Genomic DNA, 23,299 nt, shown 5'->3' with positions numbered 1-23,299 from the left:
GTTGACTCCTCCCACATCGCCGACATCATAATCACCTCCAAGCCAACCAACCTGTTCCCTCAACCCCCTCCCACCCCCCTTACTAAGGCCTGCCTACCCGCCGTCATCCCCCACCTCACCGCCCTCTTCAACCTGTCACTATCTCAAGGTCATATTCCCTGTTTATAAGCTTGCCGCCGTCACTCCCATCCTTAAAAAGCCCGGTCTCGACCGAGCCAACCTATCCAACTACCACCCCATCTCAAATTTACCATTCCTTTCCAAAACACTTGAACGGACCTTCTGCCAACTTCATAGCACAGAAACCGCCCTAGTCAAAGTCATCAATGATCTCCTCACCTCTGCAGACTCAGGTGCCCTCAACATCCTGTTACTACGGTACTTGACCTTAGCGCAGCCTTTGATACAGTGTGCCACTCCATCTTCCTCCAAAGGCTGCACCAACTGGGTGTTGAGGGCACTGCACTGGACTGGCTCACCTCCCTCCTCACATTTCATCTCCCTCTCCGGTCACACCTCCACCACCTCCTCTGTCATGCAGGGGGTCCCCCCAAGGCTCAGTCCTTGGCCACTTGCTCTTCATCTGCTACATACTGTACTGTACTTCCCCTTGGTCACATCATCCGCAGTTTCAACCTGGACTTTCACTGCTATGCCGCCGACACACAGATCTACATCAGCTCCAAATCCACCCAGAACCCACCCCTCACCCACATCGAAGCGAGTGCCCCCCCCCCCCCGGACTTCCCTCTGATGACGCGGAAGTGAATTGAAAGGATGTAGTTCCTCGAATGGCCACTAGACGTCGAGGGCAGTAGGCATTCCCCCCTAGGGCTTGGTATCGAGTTTCTATACTTACTTGGCACCGAAATGAAAGCATCGATACTAAGGGGTATCGAAACCTCCCTTGTCAATCGATACCAATTTTCGATACCAAAACAAAACAGCGTCATTGAGCCTATACTGTAAGCATGAGACATGCTTGCACACCACGCTCTAATACGGCTGGTGATTGGCTGTCATGTAGAGGCATGCAGGAAAAATTACGCCCACTTTAGCCGGAGTGTGTGTTTGTTGTGAGGCAGGCACGCCAGCCAGCGTGCGGTGCTGAGACAGTATACAAGAAGTTGAACTAGCGTTAGCCACTCAAGCTAGTCCTATCCTGCAGTACCATATGTCGAAGAGGATGAAAAGCAGGGAAAGAAACAGAAACAACAAGGACTGACAAGAGAAATAATCGAGAGGTGGATCAGCTTACCACAAGTTGTTGATGTTAGCGGTTATCAGATCCCTCAGTCTGACAAATCGATGCATCTGACTGTGAGTTGTAGCTAGCATTAGATCGTTTAATTAATTGGCATTGTAATGTTATGCGCAAGCGGGCATTGTGTATTTTTAGCAACTCGTTAACAAACGCTGATGTCATGAATGATAGTTTGCTGAATGTAAATGCAATTCACTTTGTGCCATTAATGCTATCTATATTGATAGGCTAGTCAATGCTCAACTATTGTCTTCCTCTTCCATGCATGAAGTGGAGCCGTCTCATCAGTTTGGACAAGAAAAGCGTTCTGTTGCATCAGTGAGCATTAAACACTGATTTGCAACTCTCCGTTTTGCACTGATTTGTTTTACATTTCCTTTGCAGTACTCCAAGTTTTGTAGGGGCGGCAATAAGTTTTTAGACAACTTCAAGTTGTGTTAAATACAGTAGGTTTTATTTTTTCTGCTGTAAAACGCCTTTGAAATATAAAACTAAAGATTTGTATCATAATTTCAATGTGTAATGCAGTTTTATTTTTGTTAAAATGGATTTTTCAAAAAATTGGTATCGAAAAAAGTATCGTTCAAGAACCGGTATCTCGTAACTCGTTCAGAGCAGTCGAAATCCCGCAATTCTTGCTAATGGGGATAACTTTCACATATGTTTACCTCATTATTTGAAACTTTACATCCATCAATGCTACCAAACAGTCAATTATCCACTTCTGTAATAGCAATATTTTGAGTGGGGTGTTAGATCAACTCTGAAATCATATTTCTCAGCTTGATTACTTATACAGTTACAGTACTGCTCCTGGGCTCTGTCGGGCAGTGCAGTGTATGACTCACAAAACACACACACCTGGTGAATGGCTCCCAGCATCTCAGAGCGGCTGGACACCCTGGTCATGGACTGGATGAGGATATCCAGGTTCTTCTGGAGCCTCTGGATGATCTCCATGGACTGGTTGTCATCCTCAGACAGAGGGATCAGTGCCTGGGGGGGACAAATAAATAAATGTGACTAGGCCAGGAAGGGAAATAATTTTAAAGAGGGGTTTCCACTCTTTTCATGCTCGACTTACATCTGCATAGCTACTGTATTTCGGCTATTTGCTAATAACGTTACACTGCATAGAAGACGTCAACTCGTCTTACGACGACAGTGAAAATTACTGGAAAGCCGCGGCACAAGTTGCTATTTAGACTGTAAACAGTGGAGCACGGATGCGGAAAAGGAAGTGACGGTGGCAGGAGAGGCGCACTTTACAGGAAGTCTATTTTTCAAATCAAATAGACTCTGGGTTCCCAGATTGCATTTTAGTCAACTTTTAGTCAAACTAAGTTGGCTAATACAGGCATTGGAAATTGGAATCAAGGTTGACAGGTTGTATCAAGTGTTGAAATTCGTAAAGCAACATTTAACTCTCTTAACACTTTTACTTGTGTAATATCCAGATTCCTTACCAGTTTGGTAGCTCTAGCCTAGACTCTCCCATCAGTATTAATTTTGGCAGCTATTTTAGATTTAGTTTTGGTCTTTAGACTAAAATGCTTATTAGTTTTAGTCAAGTTTTAGTCATTTGAATCCTTCATAGTTTTAGTCTAGTTTTAGTTTCCGCCATGGAAAAAAAGGGTGTTGACAAAATGTTTTCGTCATCATTTTCGTCGATGAAACACTGGGTGGCAGTCAGATCAACTTCAAGTGGTCTGTGTCTGTGCAAATAACTGATGCTTTAATGCAGAAAGGGGGCCATATCTTACGCCCAAGTGCAAGTGCAAGTGCAAGGGCAAAATCTTTGCTAGTTTCTAGGACTCAAACTTTTTTCTTCTTTACCACTGGGTCACTGAAACACGTCCTTTGATCAGTTTGATGTACTGGCACAGTGGTAATTAAAAGAAGAAAAAGAGATTGTGAGTGTTGGAAACTAGCAAAGATTTTGCCCTTGCACTGGACGTTAAGATACGGCCCCGGGTCTCAGCAGTCTTGCTCGTCTCAACCGCACTCTAGCGAGAGAAGCACACTCATGGCTGAAGCTTGCTCTACATGCTAGAGTCTAGCATGTGAGCCAGTACAGAGCTTCAACACAAGAAGCCCAAACATGGAAGACAAGGTGTACTTAGGTTTTGACAGTCAATACGGTCCTTAAGAATACAGTTCAGTGCTTTTACCAACAAACCCAAAGTCTGGTCCATCCCAAATCTATACCCATTAATGCAGGTCAATACCCATCAACTGGCTGAACGTGAAATGTCCCTTCATTTTGATTATGTGAGAGGGGGAAAACGACCACCAACCACCACCAACAACTAGAACGCACGGATATATGCCTGTGCCAACAAGTGAGCAGTCGACATCCATGTCTGTCCAGACTTTGACGTTTGAAATGTGACGAAATTCCGTCAAGGCGTTCCTGAGATATCGCGTTAACAAGCTAGAAAATGGCGCTTGTGAGGTCAGTGACCTTGAACTTTGACCACCAAAATCTAATCAGTTCATGCTTGAGTCCAAGTGGACGTTTGAGCCAAATTTGATGAAATTCCATAAAGGCGTTCCTGAGATATTGTGTTAACGAACATCGGACCTACGCATGTATGACAACTCGACACCATAATGCCTCCGGCTCGGTTTTTTCTTTTTTGGGATTTTCTCCCATTTTTCCTCCACAATTGTACTTGGCTGATTCCCCCTGCTGTCCCAGCCGTTGCTCCACCCCCTCTGCTGATCTGGGGAGAGCTGGAGAAAAGCACATACTCCTCTGATACACGTGCAGTCGCCAGCCGCTTCTTTTCACATGACAGCAAGGAGTTTCACCAGCAGAATGTAGCACGTGGGAGGATCATGCTATCCCCCCCCAGTTACCCCCCGAACAGGCGCCCCGACCGACCAGAGAAGGCGCTAGTGCAGCGACCAGGCCCTACTTCACCTTTCACAGAACCTCCTCTACACAGGCAGACCGACAGACCCACACACACCTGTAGTAGACCCTGGCAGCTGGACACCTCCCTGCGGACGTTGTCCTCTGCCAGGTCGCGGGACCTCTCCTCCAGCCGCAGCCGTTTCTCCAGCGTGAACGTGTCACACTTGAAGCCTAGCGACAGACGCTGGAACTCCGTCTGAAAACACAGAAAGAGACGTGTTGACTCTAACTCTGTCTGATAACACAGAAAGAGACACGTGTTGACTCTTTAACTCTGTCTGATAACACAGAAAGAGACACGTGTTGACTCTTTAACTCTGTCTGATAACACAGAAAGAGACACGTGTTGACTCTTTAACTCTGTCTGATAACACAGAAAGAGACATGTGTTGACTCTTTAACTCTGTCTGATAACACAGAAAGAGACATGTGTTGACTCTTTAACTCTGTCTGATAACACAGAAAGAGACATGTGTTGACTCTTTAACTCTGTCTGATAACACAGAAAGAGACATGTGTTGACTCTTTAACTCTGTCTGATAACACAGAAAGAGACATGTGTTGACTCTTTAACTCTGTCTGATAACACAGAAAGAGACACGTGTTGACTCTTTAACTCTGTCTGATAACACAGAAAGAGACACGTGTTGACTCTTTAACTCTGTCTGATAACACAGAAAGAGACACGTGTTGACTCTTTAACTCTGTCTGATAACACAGAAAGAGACACGTGTTGACTCTTTAACTCTGTCTGATAACACAGAAAGAGACACGTGTTGACTCTTTAACTCTGTCTGATAACACAGAAAGAGACACGTGTTGACTCTTTAACTCTGTCTGATAACACAGAAAGAGACACGTGTTGACTCTTTAACTCTGTCTGATAACACAGAAAGAGACACGTGTTGACTCTTTAACTCTGTCTGATAACACAGAAAGAGACACGTGTTGACTCTTTAACTCTGTCTGATAACACAGAAAGAGACATGTGTTGACTCTTTAACTCTGTCTGATAACACAGAAAGAGACATGTGTTGACTCTTTAACTCTGTCTGATAACACAGAAAGAGACACGTGTTGACTCTTTAACTCTGTCTGATAACACAGAAAGAGACATGTGTTGACTCTTTAACTCTGTCTGATAACACAGAAAGAGACATGTGTTGACTCTTTAACTCTGTCTGATAACACAGAAAGAGACACGTGTTGACTCTTTAACTCTGTCTGATAACACAGAAAGAGACACGTGTTGACTCTTTAACTCTGTCTGATAACACAGAAAGAGACATGTGTTGACTCTTTAACTCTGTCTGATAACACAGAAAGAGACATGTGTTGACTCTTTAACTCTGTCTGAAAACACAGAAAGAGACACGTGTTGACTCTTTAACTCTGTCTGATAACACAGAAAGAGACATGTGTTGACTCTTTAACTCTGTCTGATAACACAGAAAGAGACACGTGTTGACTCTTTAACTCTGTCTGATAACACAGAAAGAGACACGTGTTGACTCTTTAACTCTGTCTGATAACACAGAAAGAGACACGTGTTGACTCTTTAACTCTGTCTGATAACACAGAAAGAGACACGTGTTGACTCTTTAACTCTGTCTGATAACACAGAAAGAGACATGTGTTGACTCTTTAACTCTGTCTGATAACACAGAAAGAGACACGTGTTGACTCTTTAACTCTGTCTGATAACACAGAAAGAGACACGTGTTGACTCTTTAACTCTGTCTGATAACACAGAAAGAGACATGTGTTGACTCTTTAACTCTGTCTGATAACACAGAAAGAGACACGTGTTGACTCTTTAACTCTGTCTGATAACACAGAAAGAGACACGTGTTGACTCTTTAACTCTGTCTGATAACACAGAAAGAGACACGTGTTGACTCTTTAACTCTGTCTGATAACACAGAAAGAGACATGTGTTGAAGAGAGAGGATGAGTGCGTGTAGGTGCATTTCTGCTAAGGAGACAACAGCTGTGCATGACCAACTCATTCAAACACTGCATACAAAGTGATGATGCTGAACATCACATACAGCGTGTAGAGGACATGCTACAGAGGACCAAGCTGAAATGTGGCTTTTTGATTTGAGCGATTGTGCCGTTTAGACTACAAAAAAGGAGGGGGGAGAAGCTAAAACTGCTCTTAATGTGCTAAGGGCTTAAATGACAAACGATTGCATATACACACACATTAGCACAAGTCTAAAATATGGTTCATACCTCGATCTCCTTGTCAGTCGGTGACAGGCTGCATAGAGACAAGGAACAATTAGGATTAGGATTTCATGACAATAGCCTAAAGTCGTATGGGCACACAGCTACAAACATGGATTTTAACCCTAGTTGTGAGAATACCACTACGATGATGTGCTGCGTTACCTGTTCCGGTCCTCTCTGACGGAGTCGCTGGTGTCGGAGATCACCGATGTCTCAGCTAGGGAAAGACCTGGACACGGGTCAGCAGGTGAACCAGAACCAAAAGCACATTTGCAACCGGTAAGCGCACAATCATTCAGTTAAAAAGAAAACCACTCACTTGAAGAAAAAAAAAGTGATCGTGATGATAAACGATAACGTAAACATGTCAAACAGCGGACGTACTTTCCTTGTCGGTGAACACGCTGCTCTCACTCAGCTCCTCCTGAGCCTTGTGCTCCTCGTTGGCCTCCGTGCTGCACGACAGCTCCTGCAGCATGTGGACATTAAGTGTTACTCCTTCTGCCTGCTCCTCATGCGCTTCCTCTCCCTTCAAACCCAATCCCTCCCTTCTCGTTTTCACCTCCTCATCCATGTTGCCCTCTTCACTCGCTCTCTCCCTCACCCACTCCCTCAACAGCCTAAGCAGTTCATGCCAAGCTGTCCCTCCGTCATTGAGTCTGAATGAGAGCCTGATCCTTGTGTGAAGGCAAGTGAAAGTATCTATGTGAAAGTAGCTCTCTCGGACAATTGCACACACTGACACAGCAGGAAAGACAGCATTTTCTTTATAGTCATGAGTCATGTTGGAGGAAACCAATGGCACTGGCATGAAGTACAGATTACATGAAGAAATGTAATCTTGAGCCCACTCAGCCCACTTCAGCCCACTGCTGACTTTTGATCATATCTACTCCTAGGCAGGGCAATAAAATAGGTGTTATTTTGTAATTTGTAAAAGTAACTAAAACAAAACATACTTTAAGTGAAATGTCTTATTTTCCTTTTGTTTATGTGCAGAGTAAAATGAAGGAATTTTGGCAGCGTTTTACTCCAAGGTAACAGGTTTATTGTATGTAATACACAATACCTGTTGCCTGAAAATACCTTTAAAAGATATGGAAAATACTAATACTAGCACCAAAACTAAATAAAAACTAAACATTTGTTAAAAATATAAATAAACAAATAAATAAATAAATAAATAAATAAATAAATAAATAAATAAATAAATAAATAAATAAATAAAACTACCAAACCACATTGAAAGTGGGGGGGGGGGAAAGGCATGAAAAATCCAACACTATAAAAACTCTGATCTAATCATTAGCTTTGATTAAGCAGTATGTAGGGACTCCAAAAGCCAGTTAAATGAACGAAATTCCATATTATTATTAGTAAGTGAAATGACTCCTTTAGGAGCAGACAGGAACAAGGCAGTTTCTTACCAGTTCCCTGTTATTTTTGCTGCGGAGAGAGAGGGAGTCCTTGGCATCTGAGCCCACCTGCCCCCCTAAAGCACCATCCTCTGATTGGCTGGGGTTGGAGGTTGCACTCTCCATGTCGCCCCCGGATTGGCTGGTGCGTGCGACGGCCGTGGACTGAGAGCTTCCGCCAGACAGAGTGGTCACTCCATTACCAACAAGCCGGTCCGTCCCTGGAAGGAGAGTCGCTGTGTTTGTTTTGCAAAATGTAGAGATAGCATAGACAAAATGGAATCGTCGTTTCTAGCCTCATTTTTCTTTTTAGTTGGGATTGAACAAACGCCCACACATGAAAACACACAAGGGGTGGTGCATGCAGTAAGTGCTTCCTCCTACCTGCCATGTGAACCGATACTGCTGGTGCCTCAGTTGTATCCTGCACACCCTCCTCCTCTTCCACCAACACAGGCAGCAGGCTTGTGTTGACACCGACACTGACACACACACACACACACACACACACACACACACACACACACACACACACACACACACACACACACACACACCCCTTTATTTGTTTTCACATTTAGACAAGAAATCCTTGAACACCAACAATAATAGATGCACAAACAATGGGCCATTTCAGAATGACAAATGTATCTATGTGAACAGAGGTGGTGCTGTGCTCAAAGGATATACTGGTGCCTCTATGAGCAAATGAGACCATCAGTAGTCGTGTTTCCATTACCCTCAGAAATGCGCAAAATCTAAATATCGCAATAGAAATTGGGTAATGGAAACACGTAAATTTCGAAAAACTCAAATATTGCAAAAAGTTTTTGCGCTCTCATGAGGTGGTTTTTCAGACGTGTCGATATAGCAGTTTATCGCAAAAGTGTAATGGAAACACATTTTCTGCATTTGCACGTCATGTGCCATCTTCTCCTTTGGAAAAGGTGCGGAAAATGAAAGGAAATGAGGGAGAAAGGGTTCGATAAGCCGTGGCAAAACCTCCGCAGCAAGTGGAAAACTTTGAAGCAACGCTACCTAGCAGAAAGACGAGTGTTGTGCAAAAGCGGAGCCGGGGAAAATAGATAATGTTTAATGGCAGAAATCGGTCCATGGTGACATGCTGCCTGTGTGCGCGCATTTGGCACAGCGGCGAGATGAGGGGATGAAAAGCACACACCGGTGCGGTGCTGCTGACTGAAGTGAATACAGTGACTGTGAGTAATACATTACACACGTTTCAGGTGCAATGTTATAATTATAATACATGACATTCTGATTATTGCACCATATCAGCCTTTTCCCCCCTCCATCTCTAAATCGGACCAGTTGTATTAGGCTACCTTTTTTCCTCTGTCTGTCGCGCTCACTGCATTCACCGCAGCCAGCAACATGTTGCCACTCATTTTCTTTTGAATTGATAATCAGGCTCGTTTATATGCGTTGTAAGTTGTAACTTCATGTGGTGATTTTCATTGACCATTGCAGGCGTTTAAATCACGTCTCAAGACACACTTTTATTCTTTGGCCTTTCCCTAGCACAGCCTGAGTGGTTTGATATTTTTAAATTTGACACTGTGTTTGTTTTATGTGTTCGATGCTTTTAACTCATTGAGTGCCAAGGACGAGTATGTTCGTCAATTGGTTTAGTAACGTAGAGTGCCAAGGACGAGTATGTTCGTCAATTGCGTTTTTTGACAGTGGGACGTGGATCAAAGCCAGATCCATCTCCTGTGAAAGTATGGTGGCTGTTGAATGTGTAAAAGCTATTTTAGGGACCCATTAGGTGGCGACAGTGCTCTCCAGATTAGAGAAAGGCGAGGAAAAAAGAGAGAAGAAGTAATGGGGAAACGGAAATCGCATCGATATGCATGAAGCATAACGTTAGCTGTGCCTGTGAACAGCAGTCATCTGCTGCCACAATTGCGCCCCTCCGTGTCCGCTGCGATAGCCCCTCCATATGATTTAGTTGCCGACACCAGCGTCTTTCTGAAAAGTTACATTATTCTCAGCTGGGAGCTGGCGACAGGCTGTGAAAAAGCGGGGGGATGCAGCGCACTTTTCAGTGCATAGCAAACGCAGAGCAAACGCACTCGCAGCAGAGCCCCAGAGACACTCCCACGGAGGAGGAGGAGGAGGAGTGGGGTGGGGCACGCAGGGCACTACAGCATACAACCATTGACAGTAAACACAGACCCAGGCAGCAGCAGGCTCGATAGACAGAGAGACAGGCAAACAAGCTAGAATAGGCTATCTGATGCCCACCAGCAGTAAATCAAGACCAGCAAGAAGGTGTAGGGTCTGCGCACGCAGGGGCCAGCGCTGCTGGTTGCAGCTAAAAAATATTATTTGGCCAAACAAAATTCCTTTGTTTTCACTCTTTTATTGAAGGAAATTATTTTTGAGGTGTCATTACATCAGAAAATATTAGCTTCAGAGTCAATGATGTGCTTGAAATGCTTCCTTTCACAAAAGGCTGAATATCTCAGATTCTAAATTGAAACGTGTCTTTTTGCTCAAAACAACCTATCTTCTCCGGGTCATAACTAAAGAATGGAAAATGGTATCAATAAACTTTTTTTTGCAGATGATAGAAGAGAGTCTCATCGTTCTTTGTGCGTGTTCGGTGTTTACATAGTAATATCACACAATATTCTGAAATCACTGAAAATGCTCTGAAACTCTGGCACTGGGAGCGTCCGTTCTCCAAAAGTGGCTGGCACTGAATGAGTTAAATGTGACACTGTGTATGTTTTATGAGTGAGGTGTTATTTATATATATTTTTTCAATCTGTTAAGCACTTTGGTACAACATTGTTGTTTTTAAATGTGCTATACAAATAAAGTTGGTATGGTATGGTATGGTTGGATTTGAGCATGCAGGGGACGGGATATGGGGCAGATCCCCGTGCGTAATCACTGTGGCAGCTGCTGGTAACGGGGAATTGCGTTCAGGTGTGTGCGCCGTCAAACCAAACTCAACTTCAATGGAAACGCCTACAAGTCGCAATTGTACATTGTCGAAGTTGTAGAAATATCGCAATTATTTTGCGAAAAACTGTAATGGAAACACAGCTAGTGAGGGGATTGGATATTTCTTGATCATTATGTACATGCCTGCGCACCACCCAGGACTGGAGTAGGCTGAAGTGGAGGAGAGCAGCCAGGGCAGAGAAGCCCTGCCCGGCCAGTTGCCAGGAAAACCCACGGCTCCGGCCTAGTCCAGCTGGTCTTTTCTCTCTCTCAAAACAATTGAAAATGACCGTCTTGTTAAGGCTGATTAAGGAGATCGATTTTATTCCACCAGAGACTGAGGGCAGCAAGACAAAAGACTGCTGGAAATAACAAGAGAGTTTGGGAAATAATACACAATAAGCTCCACTAAACATCTCCGCCTCAGGCGCATTGTTAATGCACTGCGCACTCACAAGATTATCATTGTGATTCAGTCAGACCACCGATATCCAGACTCAGAAATCTTTTAATAGTTCATCACATGTGACAAAATGATTTGTTTTCGCACGCTGGTTGGGCAAGGCAAGATGGACGAGATTCGCCGTATTGGGAGGGGGGAAATCGATAAGAAAAAAACGTAATAATCGAATTTTATTAATATTTATTAAAATCAAATTATATTTGAATCTCGAAATTCGTTCCAACAGCCCACACACACACACACACACACACACACACACACACACACACACACACACACACACACACACACACACAGGTCTATTCATCATCTGCTAGCATCATTAGCATCTGCTAAATCAATCTTATCTAACCATTAACATTCCTTTAAAAAAAAAAAATTACAAAATGAAAAACACAACTGCCCTTTCAGTTTTGAAGCAGAGAAAACAGTTCTGTCTGTTTGGTGTTTCAGTTCACCCCTCTCGTTATGTATGATAGATGTTGATTTTCATATTTATTGGCTGTTGATGAGGTGAGGTGATGTCTGCTCATATTCAGGGAGCCTTTTCTCCATATGGGGCTTCCATAGATGTCTATATAGGGCTCCTATAGTGACATAGTTGACCCCTTCGGCCCTTCTCTGTGTGCCCATACAGAAGATGGTGGCTCTGGCCGCAGCAGAGTGTTGATAGTCTATAGTAGTTTATGTTTTGTGGAGCCTTTTTGTTTTTGTCTCATCTTTATGTAAACACTGAACTTCTGAGGGATTATAAAAGAGCCCTCACACATCCAAGAACAGAGCTGGTCAAGCCAAGGGCTACACCTGAGCATCATGAAGACAAGTAGCCAGGTGAGCAACACCTGAGCATCATGAAGACAAGTAGCCAGGTGAGCCACACCTGAGCATCATGAAGACAAGTCAGGTGAGCAACACCTGAGCATCATGAAGACAAGTAGCCAGGTGAGCCACACCTGAGCATCATGAAGACAAGTAGCCAGGTGAGCCACACCTGAGCATCATGAAGACAAGTAGCCAGGTGAGCAACACCTGAGCATCATGAAGACAAGTAGCCAGGTGAGCCACACCTGAGCATCATGAAGACAAGTAGCCAGGTGAGCAACACCTGAGCATCATGAAGACAGGTAGCCAGGTGAGCCACACCTGAGCATCATGAAGACAAGTAGCCAGGTGAGCCACACCTGAGCATCATGAAGACAAGTAGCCAGGTGAGCCACACCTGAGCATCATGAAGACAAGTAGCCAGGTGAGCCACACCTGAGCATCATGAAGACAAGTAGCCAGGTGAGCAACACCTGAGCATCATGAAGACAAGTAGCCAGGTGAGCCACACCTGAGCATCATGAAGACAAGTAGCCAGGTGAGCAACACCTGAGCATCATGAGGACAAGTAGCCAGGTGAGCCACACCCCTCAGTTGATAACAGCCTTCTATTCTTGTTAATTTCTCATGTTACGGACATTGGTGCAGTTAAATACCCCTAGACATGAGTTGGTTATGAATGAATTGATAGGACTGAGCACCTGGAATGTAACATTGGAAAGCATCACATTATCATCATTATTTACGACATTTTCTCCCCAATTCCCCCTGCTGTCCCACCCCCTCTGCTGGTCTGTGGAGACCCGTAGAGCACTTTGAAACTTTCTAACTACTCCCAATAATAGGATTTTAGGTTATTATGCCTATGCAAAATTATGAATGTAAGAACCTCAATGCTGAAATCTAGCAATATAACTTTATAATAATTTTACATTTTTGGTTAACATTAGGCTATACAGGGTTGCGGTGTCTTGACCAAGGTTAGGCATGTGTAGAAATGCAGGAAATTAGCTTTCGAATTAATTTGTTTTCACACACCCCTGCCAAATATGTAGCATACCGCCCCAACCGCCATTGTGTCGCAAATGCCAGGGCTGTTTTTTGACCCCAGTCCATCACTGCTGACATGTAGGTTACTGAAGAGGTAAAGAAACCCTGTGAGTTCAAAAGGTTTAGTGAGCCAACAGCCAATCACTCACCTGTCCTCCGCTAATGCTCTGTCTGCCGACTGGTCCTGGCTCAGGCTCTGAGATGGAGAGGGAGGGAGAGGGTGAGAAACAGACAGGTGGCCTTGTTGCACATTCTTGTCTCAGACATGACAGGAAATAGTCAATGATTAAAAGACACGTGCACGCACACACACACACACACACACACACACACACACACACACACACACACACACACACCTGTCCCATGGCAGTGAGACGCTATCTAAGCTCCATGATGTGTGGATGAGAAAGATTGGGCTGATTCCTTATATAACGTGAGGCTCCATAGAGAGCCCCGTGTGTGTGTGTGTGTGTGTGTGTGTGTGTGTGTGTGCATGTGTGTACACTGTTGAGAAATGTGCCCACAGAACACGTTAATACTGGCACATTGCTACGTAGTGGGGGCGGACTGCCTGTGCGCGCACACACACACACACACACACACGCAAGCTAGGAGGGCTCACAGATATGCAATGGGATATTGTGTAATGAGTGTACATAATAAGCATTTTGACACTGCTCAGAATAGGACAGAGCTACTATTTTTTTTAATGTAGGCATTACAATTTTCTTCTACATAGCTGTAGCTTCCCTAACTGAATTGAACTCCAAATAAAGGTTTGTTGTTTCACATGCACTACAGTACCAACACAGACAACCCTCTAACTCATATTTAGCCACATACTAAGTGTGTCATCCTCAGCTGAATGAATCGAATCCCTGGACTATTCCTAGATGTTTAATGTGAGTATGAGAAAGTGACAATGAAAACACATTCATTTACTAGGCAAACTACAAGCCGGGCTCTATTTGAATATACACAAATGATTTTGTCCATGAGAAAATCAGCAGCAGCTGCTTATCCAAGAGCTGCCCTTTGAAGCATCAAAACACGTTGATATGTGTAAAAAGCGTTGATGCTCAGACTCAGTTAGGTCTCAGAGCATTTTGTTTATGTGCTGAACACAGCGACAGTACGAGTGTCCGACTTCTCTGCCTCTCTGAAACTATTTCTCAGTGGGGTGGCAAGGCAGGAGGCTGGACTAACAAGTCACTCAATCTCTCCGCGGGGCATGAAGCCAACTGTGCTCAAACATCATGGTAACACTGTGAGGCAACTGTGCTCAAACAGCATGGTAACACTGTGAGGCAACTGTGCTCAAACAGCATGGTAACACTGAGGCAACTGTGCTCAAACATCATGGTAACACTGTGCTCAAACAGCATGGTAACACTATGAGGCAACTGTGCTCAAACAGCATGGTAACACTGAGGCAACTGTGCTCAAACAGCATGGTAACACTATGAGGCAACTGTGCTCAAACAGCATGGTAACACTGAGGCAACTGTGCTCAAACAGCATGGTAACACTGTGAGGCAACTCCCACAGCCTTGGTTTACACATGAACACACAGCAACGCATGAGGTTGAGCATAATTACCATGAAGCAACCTCCCTGTATAGGCTGCACATCAAAGCTACTCATTCTATACACTAATTACCATGAAGCAACCTCCCTGTATAGGCTGCACATCAAAGCTACTCATTCTATACACTAATTACCATGAAGCAACCTCCCTGTATAGACTGCACATCAAAGCTACTCATTCTATAAACTAATTACTATGAAGCAACCTCCCTGTATAGATTGCACATCAAAGCTACTCATTCTATACACTAATTGGGCTTGACACAGAAAGGACATACATCATTAAAGATGCAGTGTAATCAGGCCTTTCCCTAGCTTAGACTGGCAAAATCATTGTCATCTTTCTCATATAAATAAATAAGTACAGGCTATTGAATCATTTGTTTTAACCACTTTTTCTCATTACATTTGACTCATGGACTGCATTTTTATTATATATATTCTTGGTTTTCACCAAAGTAAAATCTGTTCAATCAAGTGGGAAAGATAATAAGCAAAGTTACTGCGGAAAAGAAAACGCACTAAAACATCACTGGAAGCATTCTGTACTTGCCTCCTTTGGCAACACGGCTCAGGAAGTCAATAGCCCATCTCATCACCCTCTGAGGCGCTGGCTCGCGTGTTCAGAGAAACAACAGTCTCCTAATTCTCTACTCTGAACCCCCCCCCCCTTCCCCGCGCGGGTCAAGCCTCTCCACTCTTCCCCTCCCGGGACAAGGACGCCCTCTGAAGGAGAGCCAGCCCCCTGTCCTGCCCCTTCAAAACACATCTCTCAGCAGAGAGAAACTCAAAGTGGTGGGAGAGAGAGAGAGAGAGAGAGAGAGAGAGAGAGAGAGAGAGAGAGAGAGAGAATTGAAAAAGGGGAAGGGGAAGTACAGATGAGAGGGGGGCCGAAGAAAATAGAGGAAGTTGTATTCCCGTAGGCTTCAAACTAGTTCCCCTCGAGCACAGACCTTGGTAAAACTCATGTCTCCCGTCGTCGCGTCGGCCTCTCCTCCTCTTCCTGCTTCTCTGCAGTCTTCACTCGGTGGCTGGCGGCTGTCCGGAGGTGAAAGGTCAAAAGGTCAAAGTTATCGTTTGATCTCAAACTTTATTTTTGCTCTCTTCGCTGTCCCTTTTTTCTTTCCGTCTATCTGGCAAGATGTGGTGCAGCTGGTGGTAATGACGATATGAGAGAGAGGTAGAGAGGCACAGGCTTAGACCTCTATAGGTGGACTGTGGGTATGCAAAGTATGGCTGCAGATATACTAATTAGCTTGTGCAGTGCATGCCCACACACACACACATCCCACAGCTTGGAAAACACCCATTTGACTGGCAAATGTGTCCTGCAGCTGAACAGAGTTATGACCTAAACTGTGACTACTGAAGCCTTTGAGAAGATCTATCAAATTCAAATCTAACATGGATAGTTTATACTGCTATGGAAATTATTCAGGATATTGGGACCATAGATCAGTCATTCCCAAAGACTGTCGCAGGAAATTTTATTTGGGTCACCGAATACATTTGCAGAATTTCTTTCATAGTTTAATTAATTAATTAACGGCTGCTCTTGCTAGCATTAGGTTAGAAAATTAGCTCGCTGCTGCTTACTGTAGATGCTGCTCAGGGTTTTTCTCACAACCAGAGGGTAGGACGATAAAACAATTTGATACAATACAATTTGTGAATTAAAAATAAAATTGGATTAGCAGGCTTGCAACTTGGACGTTTTGGTATTGGTGGTAGGTTTACTCTTGGCGTCGACGGTTGCAGGTTCGATGCTGTTGTGTTGTGCCGAGTGGCTAGGTTCTTGGTGAAACTTCCAGTTGATGTTGGTGTTTGGGACTGTGTGTTATTGGTTTGTGGGGTGTATGCACCTTTGAGGACTGTGGGCAAGATTACGAATTTTGGAATAGTAAGTGGGTGCATGGTGTGCAACATGTGAGAATTGAGTCAATCTTGCTGGTCTGGGAATAACGGGCATCACACGCAGCAGAACGCTAGTCGCCATAACATTTGTAACATGACTGTGTATCACTGTGTACGTAGTGAACCAACTGCCAGCATGGCGTCGGTTTATGAGATGACAAAAGACCAGTTTGGGAGATTGGACAAGAGTCAGCTGATTGAAATACTGTAACAGAAAAAGAGAAGATTGTTTTGAAAGAAGGAATAAGGAAGTATGAGACACCATTCGTGTTGATCGATGAGCTAAAGCTAAAGGAGCACTGGTCACAGCAGGACACTGCAGAGGGCAGAGCATCAGGGATTGGCCTGGCAGCAGGAAGAACGGTATCAGCAGCGGGTAAAAGAGTGTAAGGAACATGAGAAGCGAGCACAACAGGTTAGACAAGAGGAGCTTAGAATGTAAGAAGAGAAATCTAAGCAGCAACGGGAGGAGTTGGAGCACCAAGACAGGGACTAGGCCCATTTCTTACAGGAATGGCTGTTAAGACAAAATCGACACGATTATGGATGTGCCAGAGATTTTCGCTGCGCGCGTTGGCTATCCGTGCCCAGGGAACAGGAGGAGCACAGGGCGTGTTAGCCGAAGCTCAGCAAGAGGACCTGGAGCAACGCCCGAGTGACGCGGTGGTTCTATCAGGAGTAACCACAGTGGAGCAAAGCAGTGAGGAGTTCACTGAGGAATCTCAGTTGGAGACGGGCTCATGGAGAGCCACTGACGAGAAGGCTGAGGCCGTCGCAGCAGATGTATAAGATATAGATGTTGAAGTAGTGTTGTGGCCACAGAAATAGAGACGCTGCAGTGGTCAGAGCCTGCGGGTGGCACTGCAGAGCCAACTCTAGAGGAGGAACAGTTGGGAGACACGAGGGCCGCAGAAGAGTCAGCGCCTACTGTTGCAGCTGGAGAGACTCCACTGTGTGAGTCAGTAGGTAAATGCACTCCAGAGGAGGAGTGACCCTGGGTGACTCGAGTGAGGAAGCAGAGAAGGCTTGTGAAGAACTTTGCTCAGGGGCTGAGGTTCATTGTGGGATGGAGTTGCTCACTAGCAGTTCTGCTGAGCTGCAGAAAGCAGAGTCTGATACACCCAGGACTTGGAGTTAGACGTACAGTAGGGACGTTCCGCCAGTGGGCGCTTCCATGACACCCACCCTTCTTGTTTCCGCCGAGGACCGTTCATAGCGAAAGAGACTCAGGACAAAAGAGTCCCACCAAACGAGATTATCAGGCCGCATAGCCAAGAAAAAAGTTTGGGAAACACTGCATAGACTATAGCGCTATATTTGGAGCTGATGAGTCTTGGCACGTCCCATTCTTTCTCGTTAGCCATGTCACATCCAATGCATCCTCATTTTACCAGAAATGTTCGTTTTGGAATTGTTCTTGTAGATAGTATGTGTCTATTCAAAATGGCCATGGGGAACACAAGAACACACAAAAATGCATATTGAGAAAGCCCCTACGCCTGTTATCTCCTATGCTTTCCCCACCGTGAGCCATCAAGTGCCTCTGCTTTCTGCACTGTGAGCTGCTTTCTGTGCCTGATCATTTGATACAACATTAAGACTCAATTCCATTTTCTCCACTCACCTCCCACTCTGGCTAAAGGTCTCATCCAGGCAGGGTGAGGTGGTGTTGGGTGGAACCATCTCGGGCGCTCCGGGAGGGGCGTTGTCCGGTGTGACGGTTCGGTGTAGTCCAGTTGAGTTGCTCAGGTTGTGGGCTGAACCATCAGGGAGAGACTGTGTGGACTTCGCTGCATCTGGCGAGACAAGACAAGCAAGGCAATGAGGTAAACAAAGCCATTTCACACCAGGTTTTACTAGAAATACATTTTCCACCGTTATATGTAAATCTGTGACGTTCAATTCCTGTGATCAAATGTCATCATTTACTTTTCAGTTGTGCCCACTGTCCTTCCCTCAACCTGTCTTGTTTAATTCTACTTTAGTTCATGATTTCCTACATTTCCCAGAATGCCTTTTCACAACCCCCAGAGAACGGACGTGAACTTGTCGCATTCAGGTGCAGGTTGCATGTGACCGGAGAAACGTTAGGTTGATATTTGATATTTTGATGGATATTCTGCGGTTTTCCACTGTCAAGAACTTGTAAAGCAAATTACAATGAATATATTTGGGATAACTGGAAGACAAAGACCAATTTCCAAACACCTTTTTGCAATATGAGAAAACGTATTTTCTTATAGTTAATATGAGTAATGATCTATTGAAATTTGTATGTTTGTACATGAGAAAAATAGGTTCGCTAATACTGAAACTAGTGGTTGCAAATAGTTTTTCCCCTTCCTGTAATAAACAAAGTTATAATTTACTCTTATGATTAAAGATTGAGGGTTTTGAGCAACCCTTTCTCATATGTTTTGGCTTTGTCCAAAGTTAAATAATTTCTGGCAACAATATTTAAAACCTTGTCAGATGGTTTGGAAGTACCCATAGAACCTTCTGATACTACTGCAGTACTTGAAGTAGTTCCACATGAGGTGCATCTTAGTCGCCAGGCAAAATATATGATAGCTTTTGCATCTCTTTTAGCCAGATGTATACTGCTCAACTGGAAGGACAAATTCCCTCCAGCTTTTCAGCTACGGTATGGATTAAAGACCTTCTGTATCACTTCACATTTGTTAAGTGTCAGCCCAGTCCAAGCTTATATGTTAGCGTTGTCTAGGGGCGGACTGGTATTAATGCTCAACACACTGAAAATAGAACAATAAATAAGGCTGATTTACCAGTTGAAGTGAAGGCTCACTCACCCAACTGCTTCTGGCTGGTGCGGCCGACTGGTCCCGACACTCGGCCAGCACAACTCTGAGTATGCAAGACTCAAGAGGGATCCAAAGCAATCCTCCCGTGATCATAGTCCCAAAAGTGGGACAACACAAAAGTATCAAAACAATGCAAATATAACACGGAAATGAGTCAAGACAGGAGGCTGCCTCCCGAGCCAAGCCACAGCTCCTGTATAGCACGGACTAAGGTCCCGCGCACCTGCGCAGCCTCCATCTTATCAAAGGTTACGGCAGCCCTGTGGGACCAAAATGGCACCGTTTTCATTATCAATAAGCAAACCATCACCACAAGGATAAACCAGCCATTGCAAATAGAAGTGAATATTATTATATCTACACGAGGAAAAGAGTGATCATAACACATTGGAGAAAATATTATTCTACAAGAGGGTGTGCTCAGAAATTCTATGCTATATGGCAACCATTTCTAACCTACTTAGAAAAAATGGATAGCACCGATATTGCAGCTTTGCAAAACTGACCGCTCAGTATTTTTTTTTTTTATTGTATCTCTTAAAGTGATAATACAGAAGATTTCAGTTTTGTTACCCTCAGGGAGAAGATACAGGGTTCCAAAAGCACGCACAAATCGCTTGAGGAACAGTTTCTTCCCGCAGGCCACGAGACTCCTTAACATACACAAATAGTGTAGTAGCCGTACTGTACCGTACTGTAGCTGCTACCATTACGTATGTCTAATGTTTAATTGTATGTTTAACTAGAACGACCGCAACGCGGACTTATGCCTCCGCCATTAGTTCATTCTTGAGTCCAAATCGCCATTTGAGGCAAATTGGAAGCAATTCCGTCAAGGTGCTCCTGAGATGTTGCATTACATAGCTTGGAAAATGGGTGTGTGAGAGCACAGTTACCTTGAACTTTGACCTTTAACCATCAAAGTGTAATCAGTTTATCCTTGAGCCTAAGTGAATGTTTAAGGCGAATCTGATGAAATTCCGTCCAGGCGTTCCTCAGATATCGCGTTAACAAGCTTGAAAATGGCGTTTGAGAGGTCACAGTGACCTTGACCTTTGACCACCAAAATCTAATTAGATCATCCTTGAGCCTAAGTGAATGTTTAAGGCGAATCTGATGAAATTCCGTCCAGGCGTTCCTCAGATATCGCGTTAACAAGCTTGAAAATGGCGTTTGAGAGGTCACAGTGACCTTGACCTTTGACCACCAAAATCTAATCAGATCATCCTTGAGCCTAAGTGAATGTTTAAGGCGAATCTGATGAAATTCCGTCCAGGCGTTCCTCAGATATCGCGTTAACAAGCTTGAAAATGGCGTTTGAGAGGTCACAGTGACCTTGACCTTTGACCACCAAAATCTAATCAGATCATCCTTGAGCCTAAGTGAATGTTTAAGGTGAATCTGATGAAATTCCATCCAGGCGTTCCTCAGATATCGCGTTAACAAGCTTGAAAATGGCGTTTGAGGGGTCACAGTGACCCTGACCTTTGACCTTTGACCACCAAAATCTAATCAGATCATCCTTGAGCCTAAGTGAATGTTTAAGGCGAATCTGATGAAATTCCGTCCAGGCGTTCCTCAGATATTGCGTTAACAAGCTTGAAAATGGCGTTTGAGAGGTCACAGTGACCCTGACCTTTGACCTTTGACCACCAAAATCTAATCAGATCATCCTTGAGCCTAAGTGAATGTTTAAGGCGAATCTGATGAAATTCCGTCCAGGCGTTCCTCAGATATCGGGTTAACAAGCTTGAAAATGGCGTTCGAGAGGTCACAGTGACCTTGACCTTTGACCTTTGATCACCAAAATCTAATCAGATCATCCTTGAGCCTAAGTGAATGTTTAAGGCGAATCTGATGAAATTCCGTCCAGGCGTTCCTCAGATATCGCGTTAACAAACATCGTACGGACAGCCGTACGGACGGACAGCCGGACAGCCGTACGGACGGACAACCCGGATCCATAATGCCTCCGGCCTGGCTATCGCCGGCGGAGGCATAATAAGGAATATGCTATTTGCACCTGTATGTCAAATACGCCGAATTTAAAACGCCGAGTTTAATTGTATGTTTAATAAGGAATATGCTATTTGCACCTGAATGTCAAATACGCCGAATTTAAAATGTTTAAGCACGTCTAAAGTATGCACATGACATGTGCACCTATGTGCAGTGAATATGCCACTGTCTCTGACTTGTCTTATCACTATACTGCCTTATTGCTTGTTGTGTCTCTTGTTGTTTTTGCACCCATATGCCCTGTTATATTTGTACTATGTTGTAAACGGAGTCCACAGCACAAGAATTTCACACGTGATACTTGTACCATCCATGGAGTGACAATAAAAAATCTTGAATCTTGAATCTTTTGTTCTCTTGGGTGACACCTATTGACGATGAGTGGTAATTGCAGGTGAGATCCAAACAGTGTTACATAATGTGACATTAGTCAGTTTGTTCTGCCATAGTAACCACCTGTATTGCTAGCAGAGACCAGAAAAAAGTAGCTTGTTATCCTACTTCACACAAGAGTTGTCAGGAACCTACAGTAACCTACAGAGTGAGTGTATTGTGTTAGCCCCGCCCACCCTGTGTCACCACAGACACCAAGTTCATGAATGCTGCAATACTGAAAATGCAAAGGCTTCCATCAATGGGCCATACGCTCAATCACCATTGTGTTAACTCACTATCAGATAACTTAACAGACATTTATTTAGATGAAAATCTTCCGTATTATCACTTTAACTTAACTCTATTTATTGTTCGTTTTTGCTTTGCTGTTATTGTTTTATTATCCAACTGCATCTGTAATTCTTTTTATATGACTTTAAATACCAATCAAATTACTTTGAGCAACAACAACAAAAAAACATTGAGGGTTTTGATAGAGGTGATATCTTGTCCGCCTCCTCTAAATTGCAAAAATACTGAGTGCGTCAGGAAATTAGTCAGTGTTTGTCTGAGCTGTCCATACTGTACATGAAGCAACTAGCTGAGTAGAAAGAGAGAGAGTGAAAGAGCGAGCATTAAATAGAGAGAGGACGTGAGAAGGAGGTCTTACCGCTCTTCTCTGAGTGGGATGGATCAGAGAGAGCATCCGTCTCTTGGTGTCCAATGCTGACAGCCTGTGAGTGGGTGTTCAATGCCACCTTTGCCTCTTCCTGAAAACACACACACACACACACACACACACACACACACACACACACACACACACACACACACACACACACACAAGAGCAACAAAACCACAACCAATCAATAAGAAGCACTGCAATATGTATTAAAACTTTGGAAAGTGTAGTGGTAGTGGATTCCCTGCCTACCAACATCTACCAACAGGGTTGCAGGTTTGAGCCCCGTGTTACCTCCGGCTTGGTCGGCCATCCATACAGGCACAATTGGCTGTGTCTGCGGGTGGGAAGCCAGATTAGGGGTTTAAGTCCTAGTCACTGCAATAGTGCCTCCTTTGGTCAGTCGGGGTGCCTGTTCGGGGGGAGGGGAACTGGGGGCAATAGCATCACCCCCCCGCGCTACATCCTGCCTGTGAAACTCCTTGCCCTCAGGTGAAAAGAGGCGGCTGGCGACTGCACATGTATAGGGGAAAGCATGTGCTAGTCTACAACTCTCCCCAGATCGGCAGAGGAGCAACGACTGGGGAAGCAGGGGGAAATGGCCAAGTACAATTGGGGGGGGGGGGGGGGGGGGTATTGGTAAGGGATTGCTGACAATGACATCTCCAGTTATTTGCATCTTTGTAGGAATACAAAAGCAAACATTGTTCATTTCATATTGACATCCATGAACCTGCTGGGTTCCAACACAATT

General features: G+C 44.3%; 1 protein-coding gene across 1 annotated transcript in view; it reads right to left on the bottom strand.

The window, feature by feature from the left end:
• lrmp (lymphoid-restricted membrane protein) overlaps positions 1 to 23,299 on the bottom strand; it is a gene marked incomplete at its 5' end in the record, with an annotated part of 96,138 nt that overhangs the window by 16,569 nt on the left and 56,270 nt on the right. The window contains 11 exons of the mRNA XM_083661765.1: positions 2,126 to 2,260; positions 4,240 to 4,380; positions 6,423 to 6,450; positions 6,582 to 6,648; positions 6,804 to 6,888; positions 7,847 to 8,055; positions 8,219 to 8,316; positions 13,292 to 13,338; positions 15,686 to 15,770; positions 18,271 to 18,442; positions 22,533 to 22,632. Of these exons, the coding sequence (XP_083517891.1) occupies positions 2,126 to 2,260; positions 4,240 to 4,380; positions 6,423 to 6,450; positions 6,582 to 6,648; positions 6,804 to 6,888; positions 7,847 to 8,055; positions 8,219 to 8,316; positions 13,292 to 13,338; positions 15,686 to 15,770; positions 18,271 to 18,442; positions 22,533 to 22,632 (1,167 nt within the window). The remainder of the gene's footprint in view (positions 1 to 2,125; positions 2,261 to 4,239; positions 4,381 to 6,422; positions 6,451 to 6,581; positions 6,649 to 6,803; positions 6,889 to 7,846; positions 8,056 to 8,218; positions 8,317 to 13,291; positions 13,339 to 15,685; positions 15,771 to 18,270; positions 18,443 to 22,532; positions 22,633 to 23,299) is intronic.

Source organism: Poromitra crassiceps (genome assembly GCF_964638095.1).
Source record: "Poromitra crassiceps genome assembly, chromosome: 2".
Taxonomy (NCBI): domain Eukaryota; kingdom Metazoa; phylum Chordata; class Actinopteri; order Beryciformes; family Melamphaidae; genus Poromitra; species Poromitra crassiceps.
The sequence above is the reverse complement of the archived record's forward strand: the minus strand, read 5'-3'. Positions and strand labels throughout refer to the sequence as shown.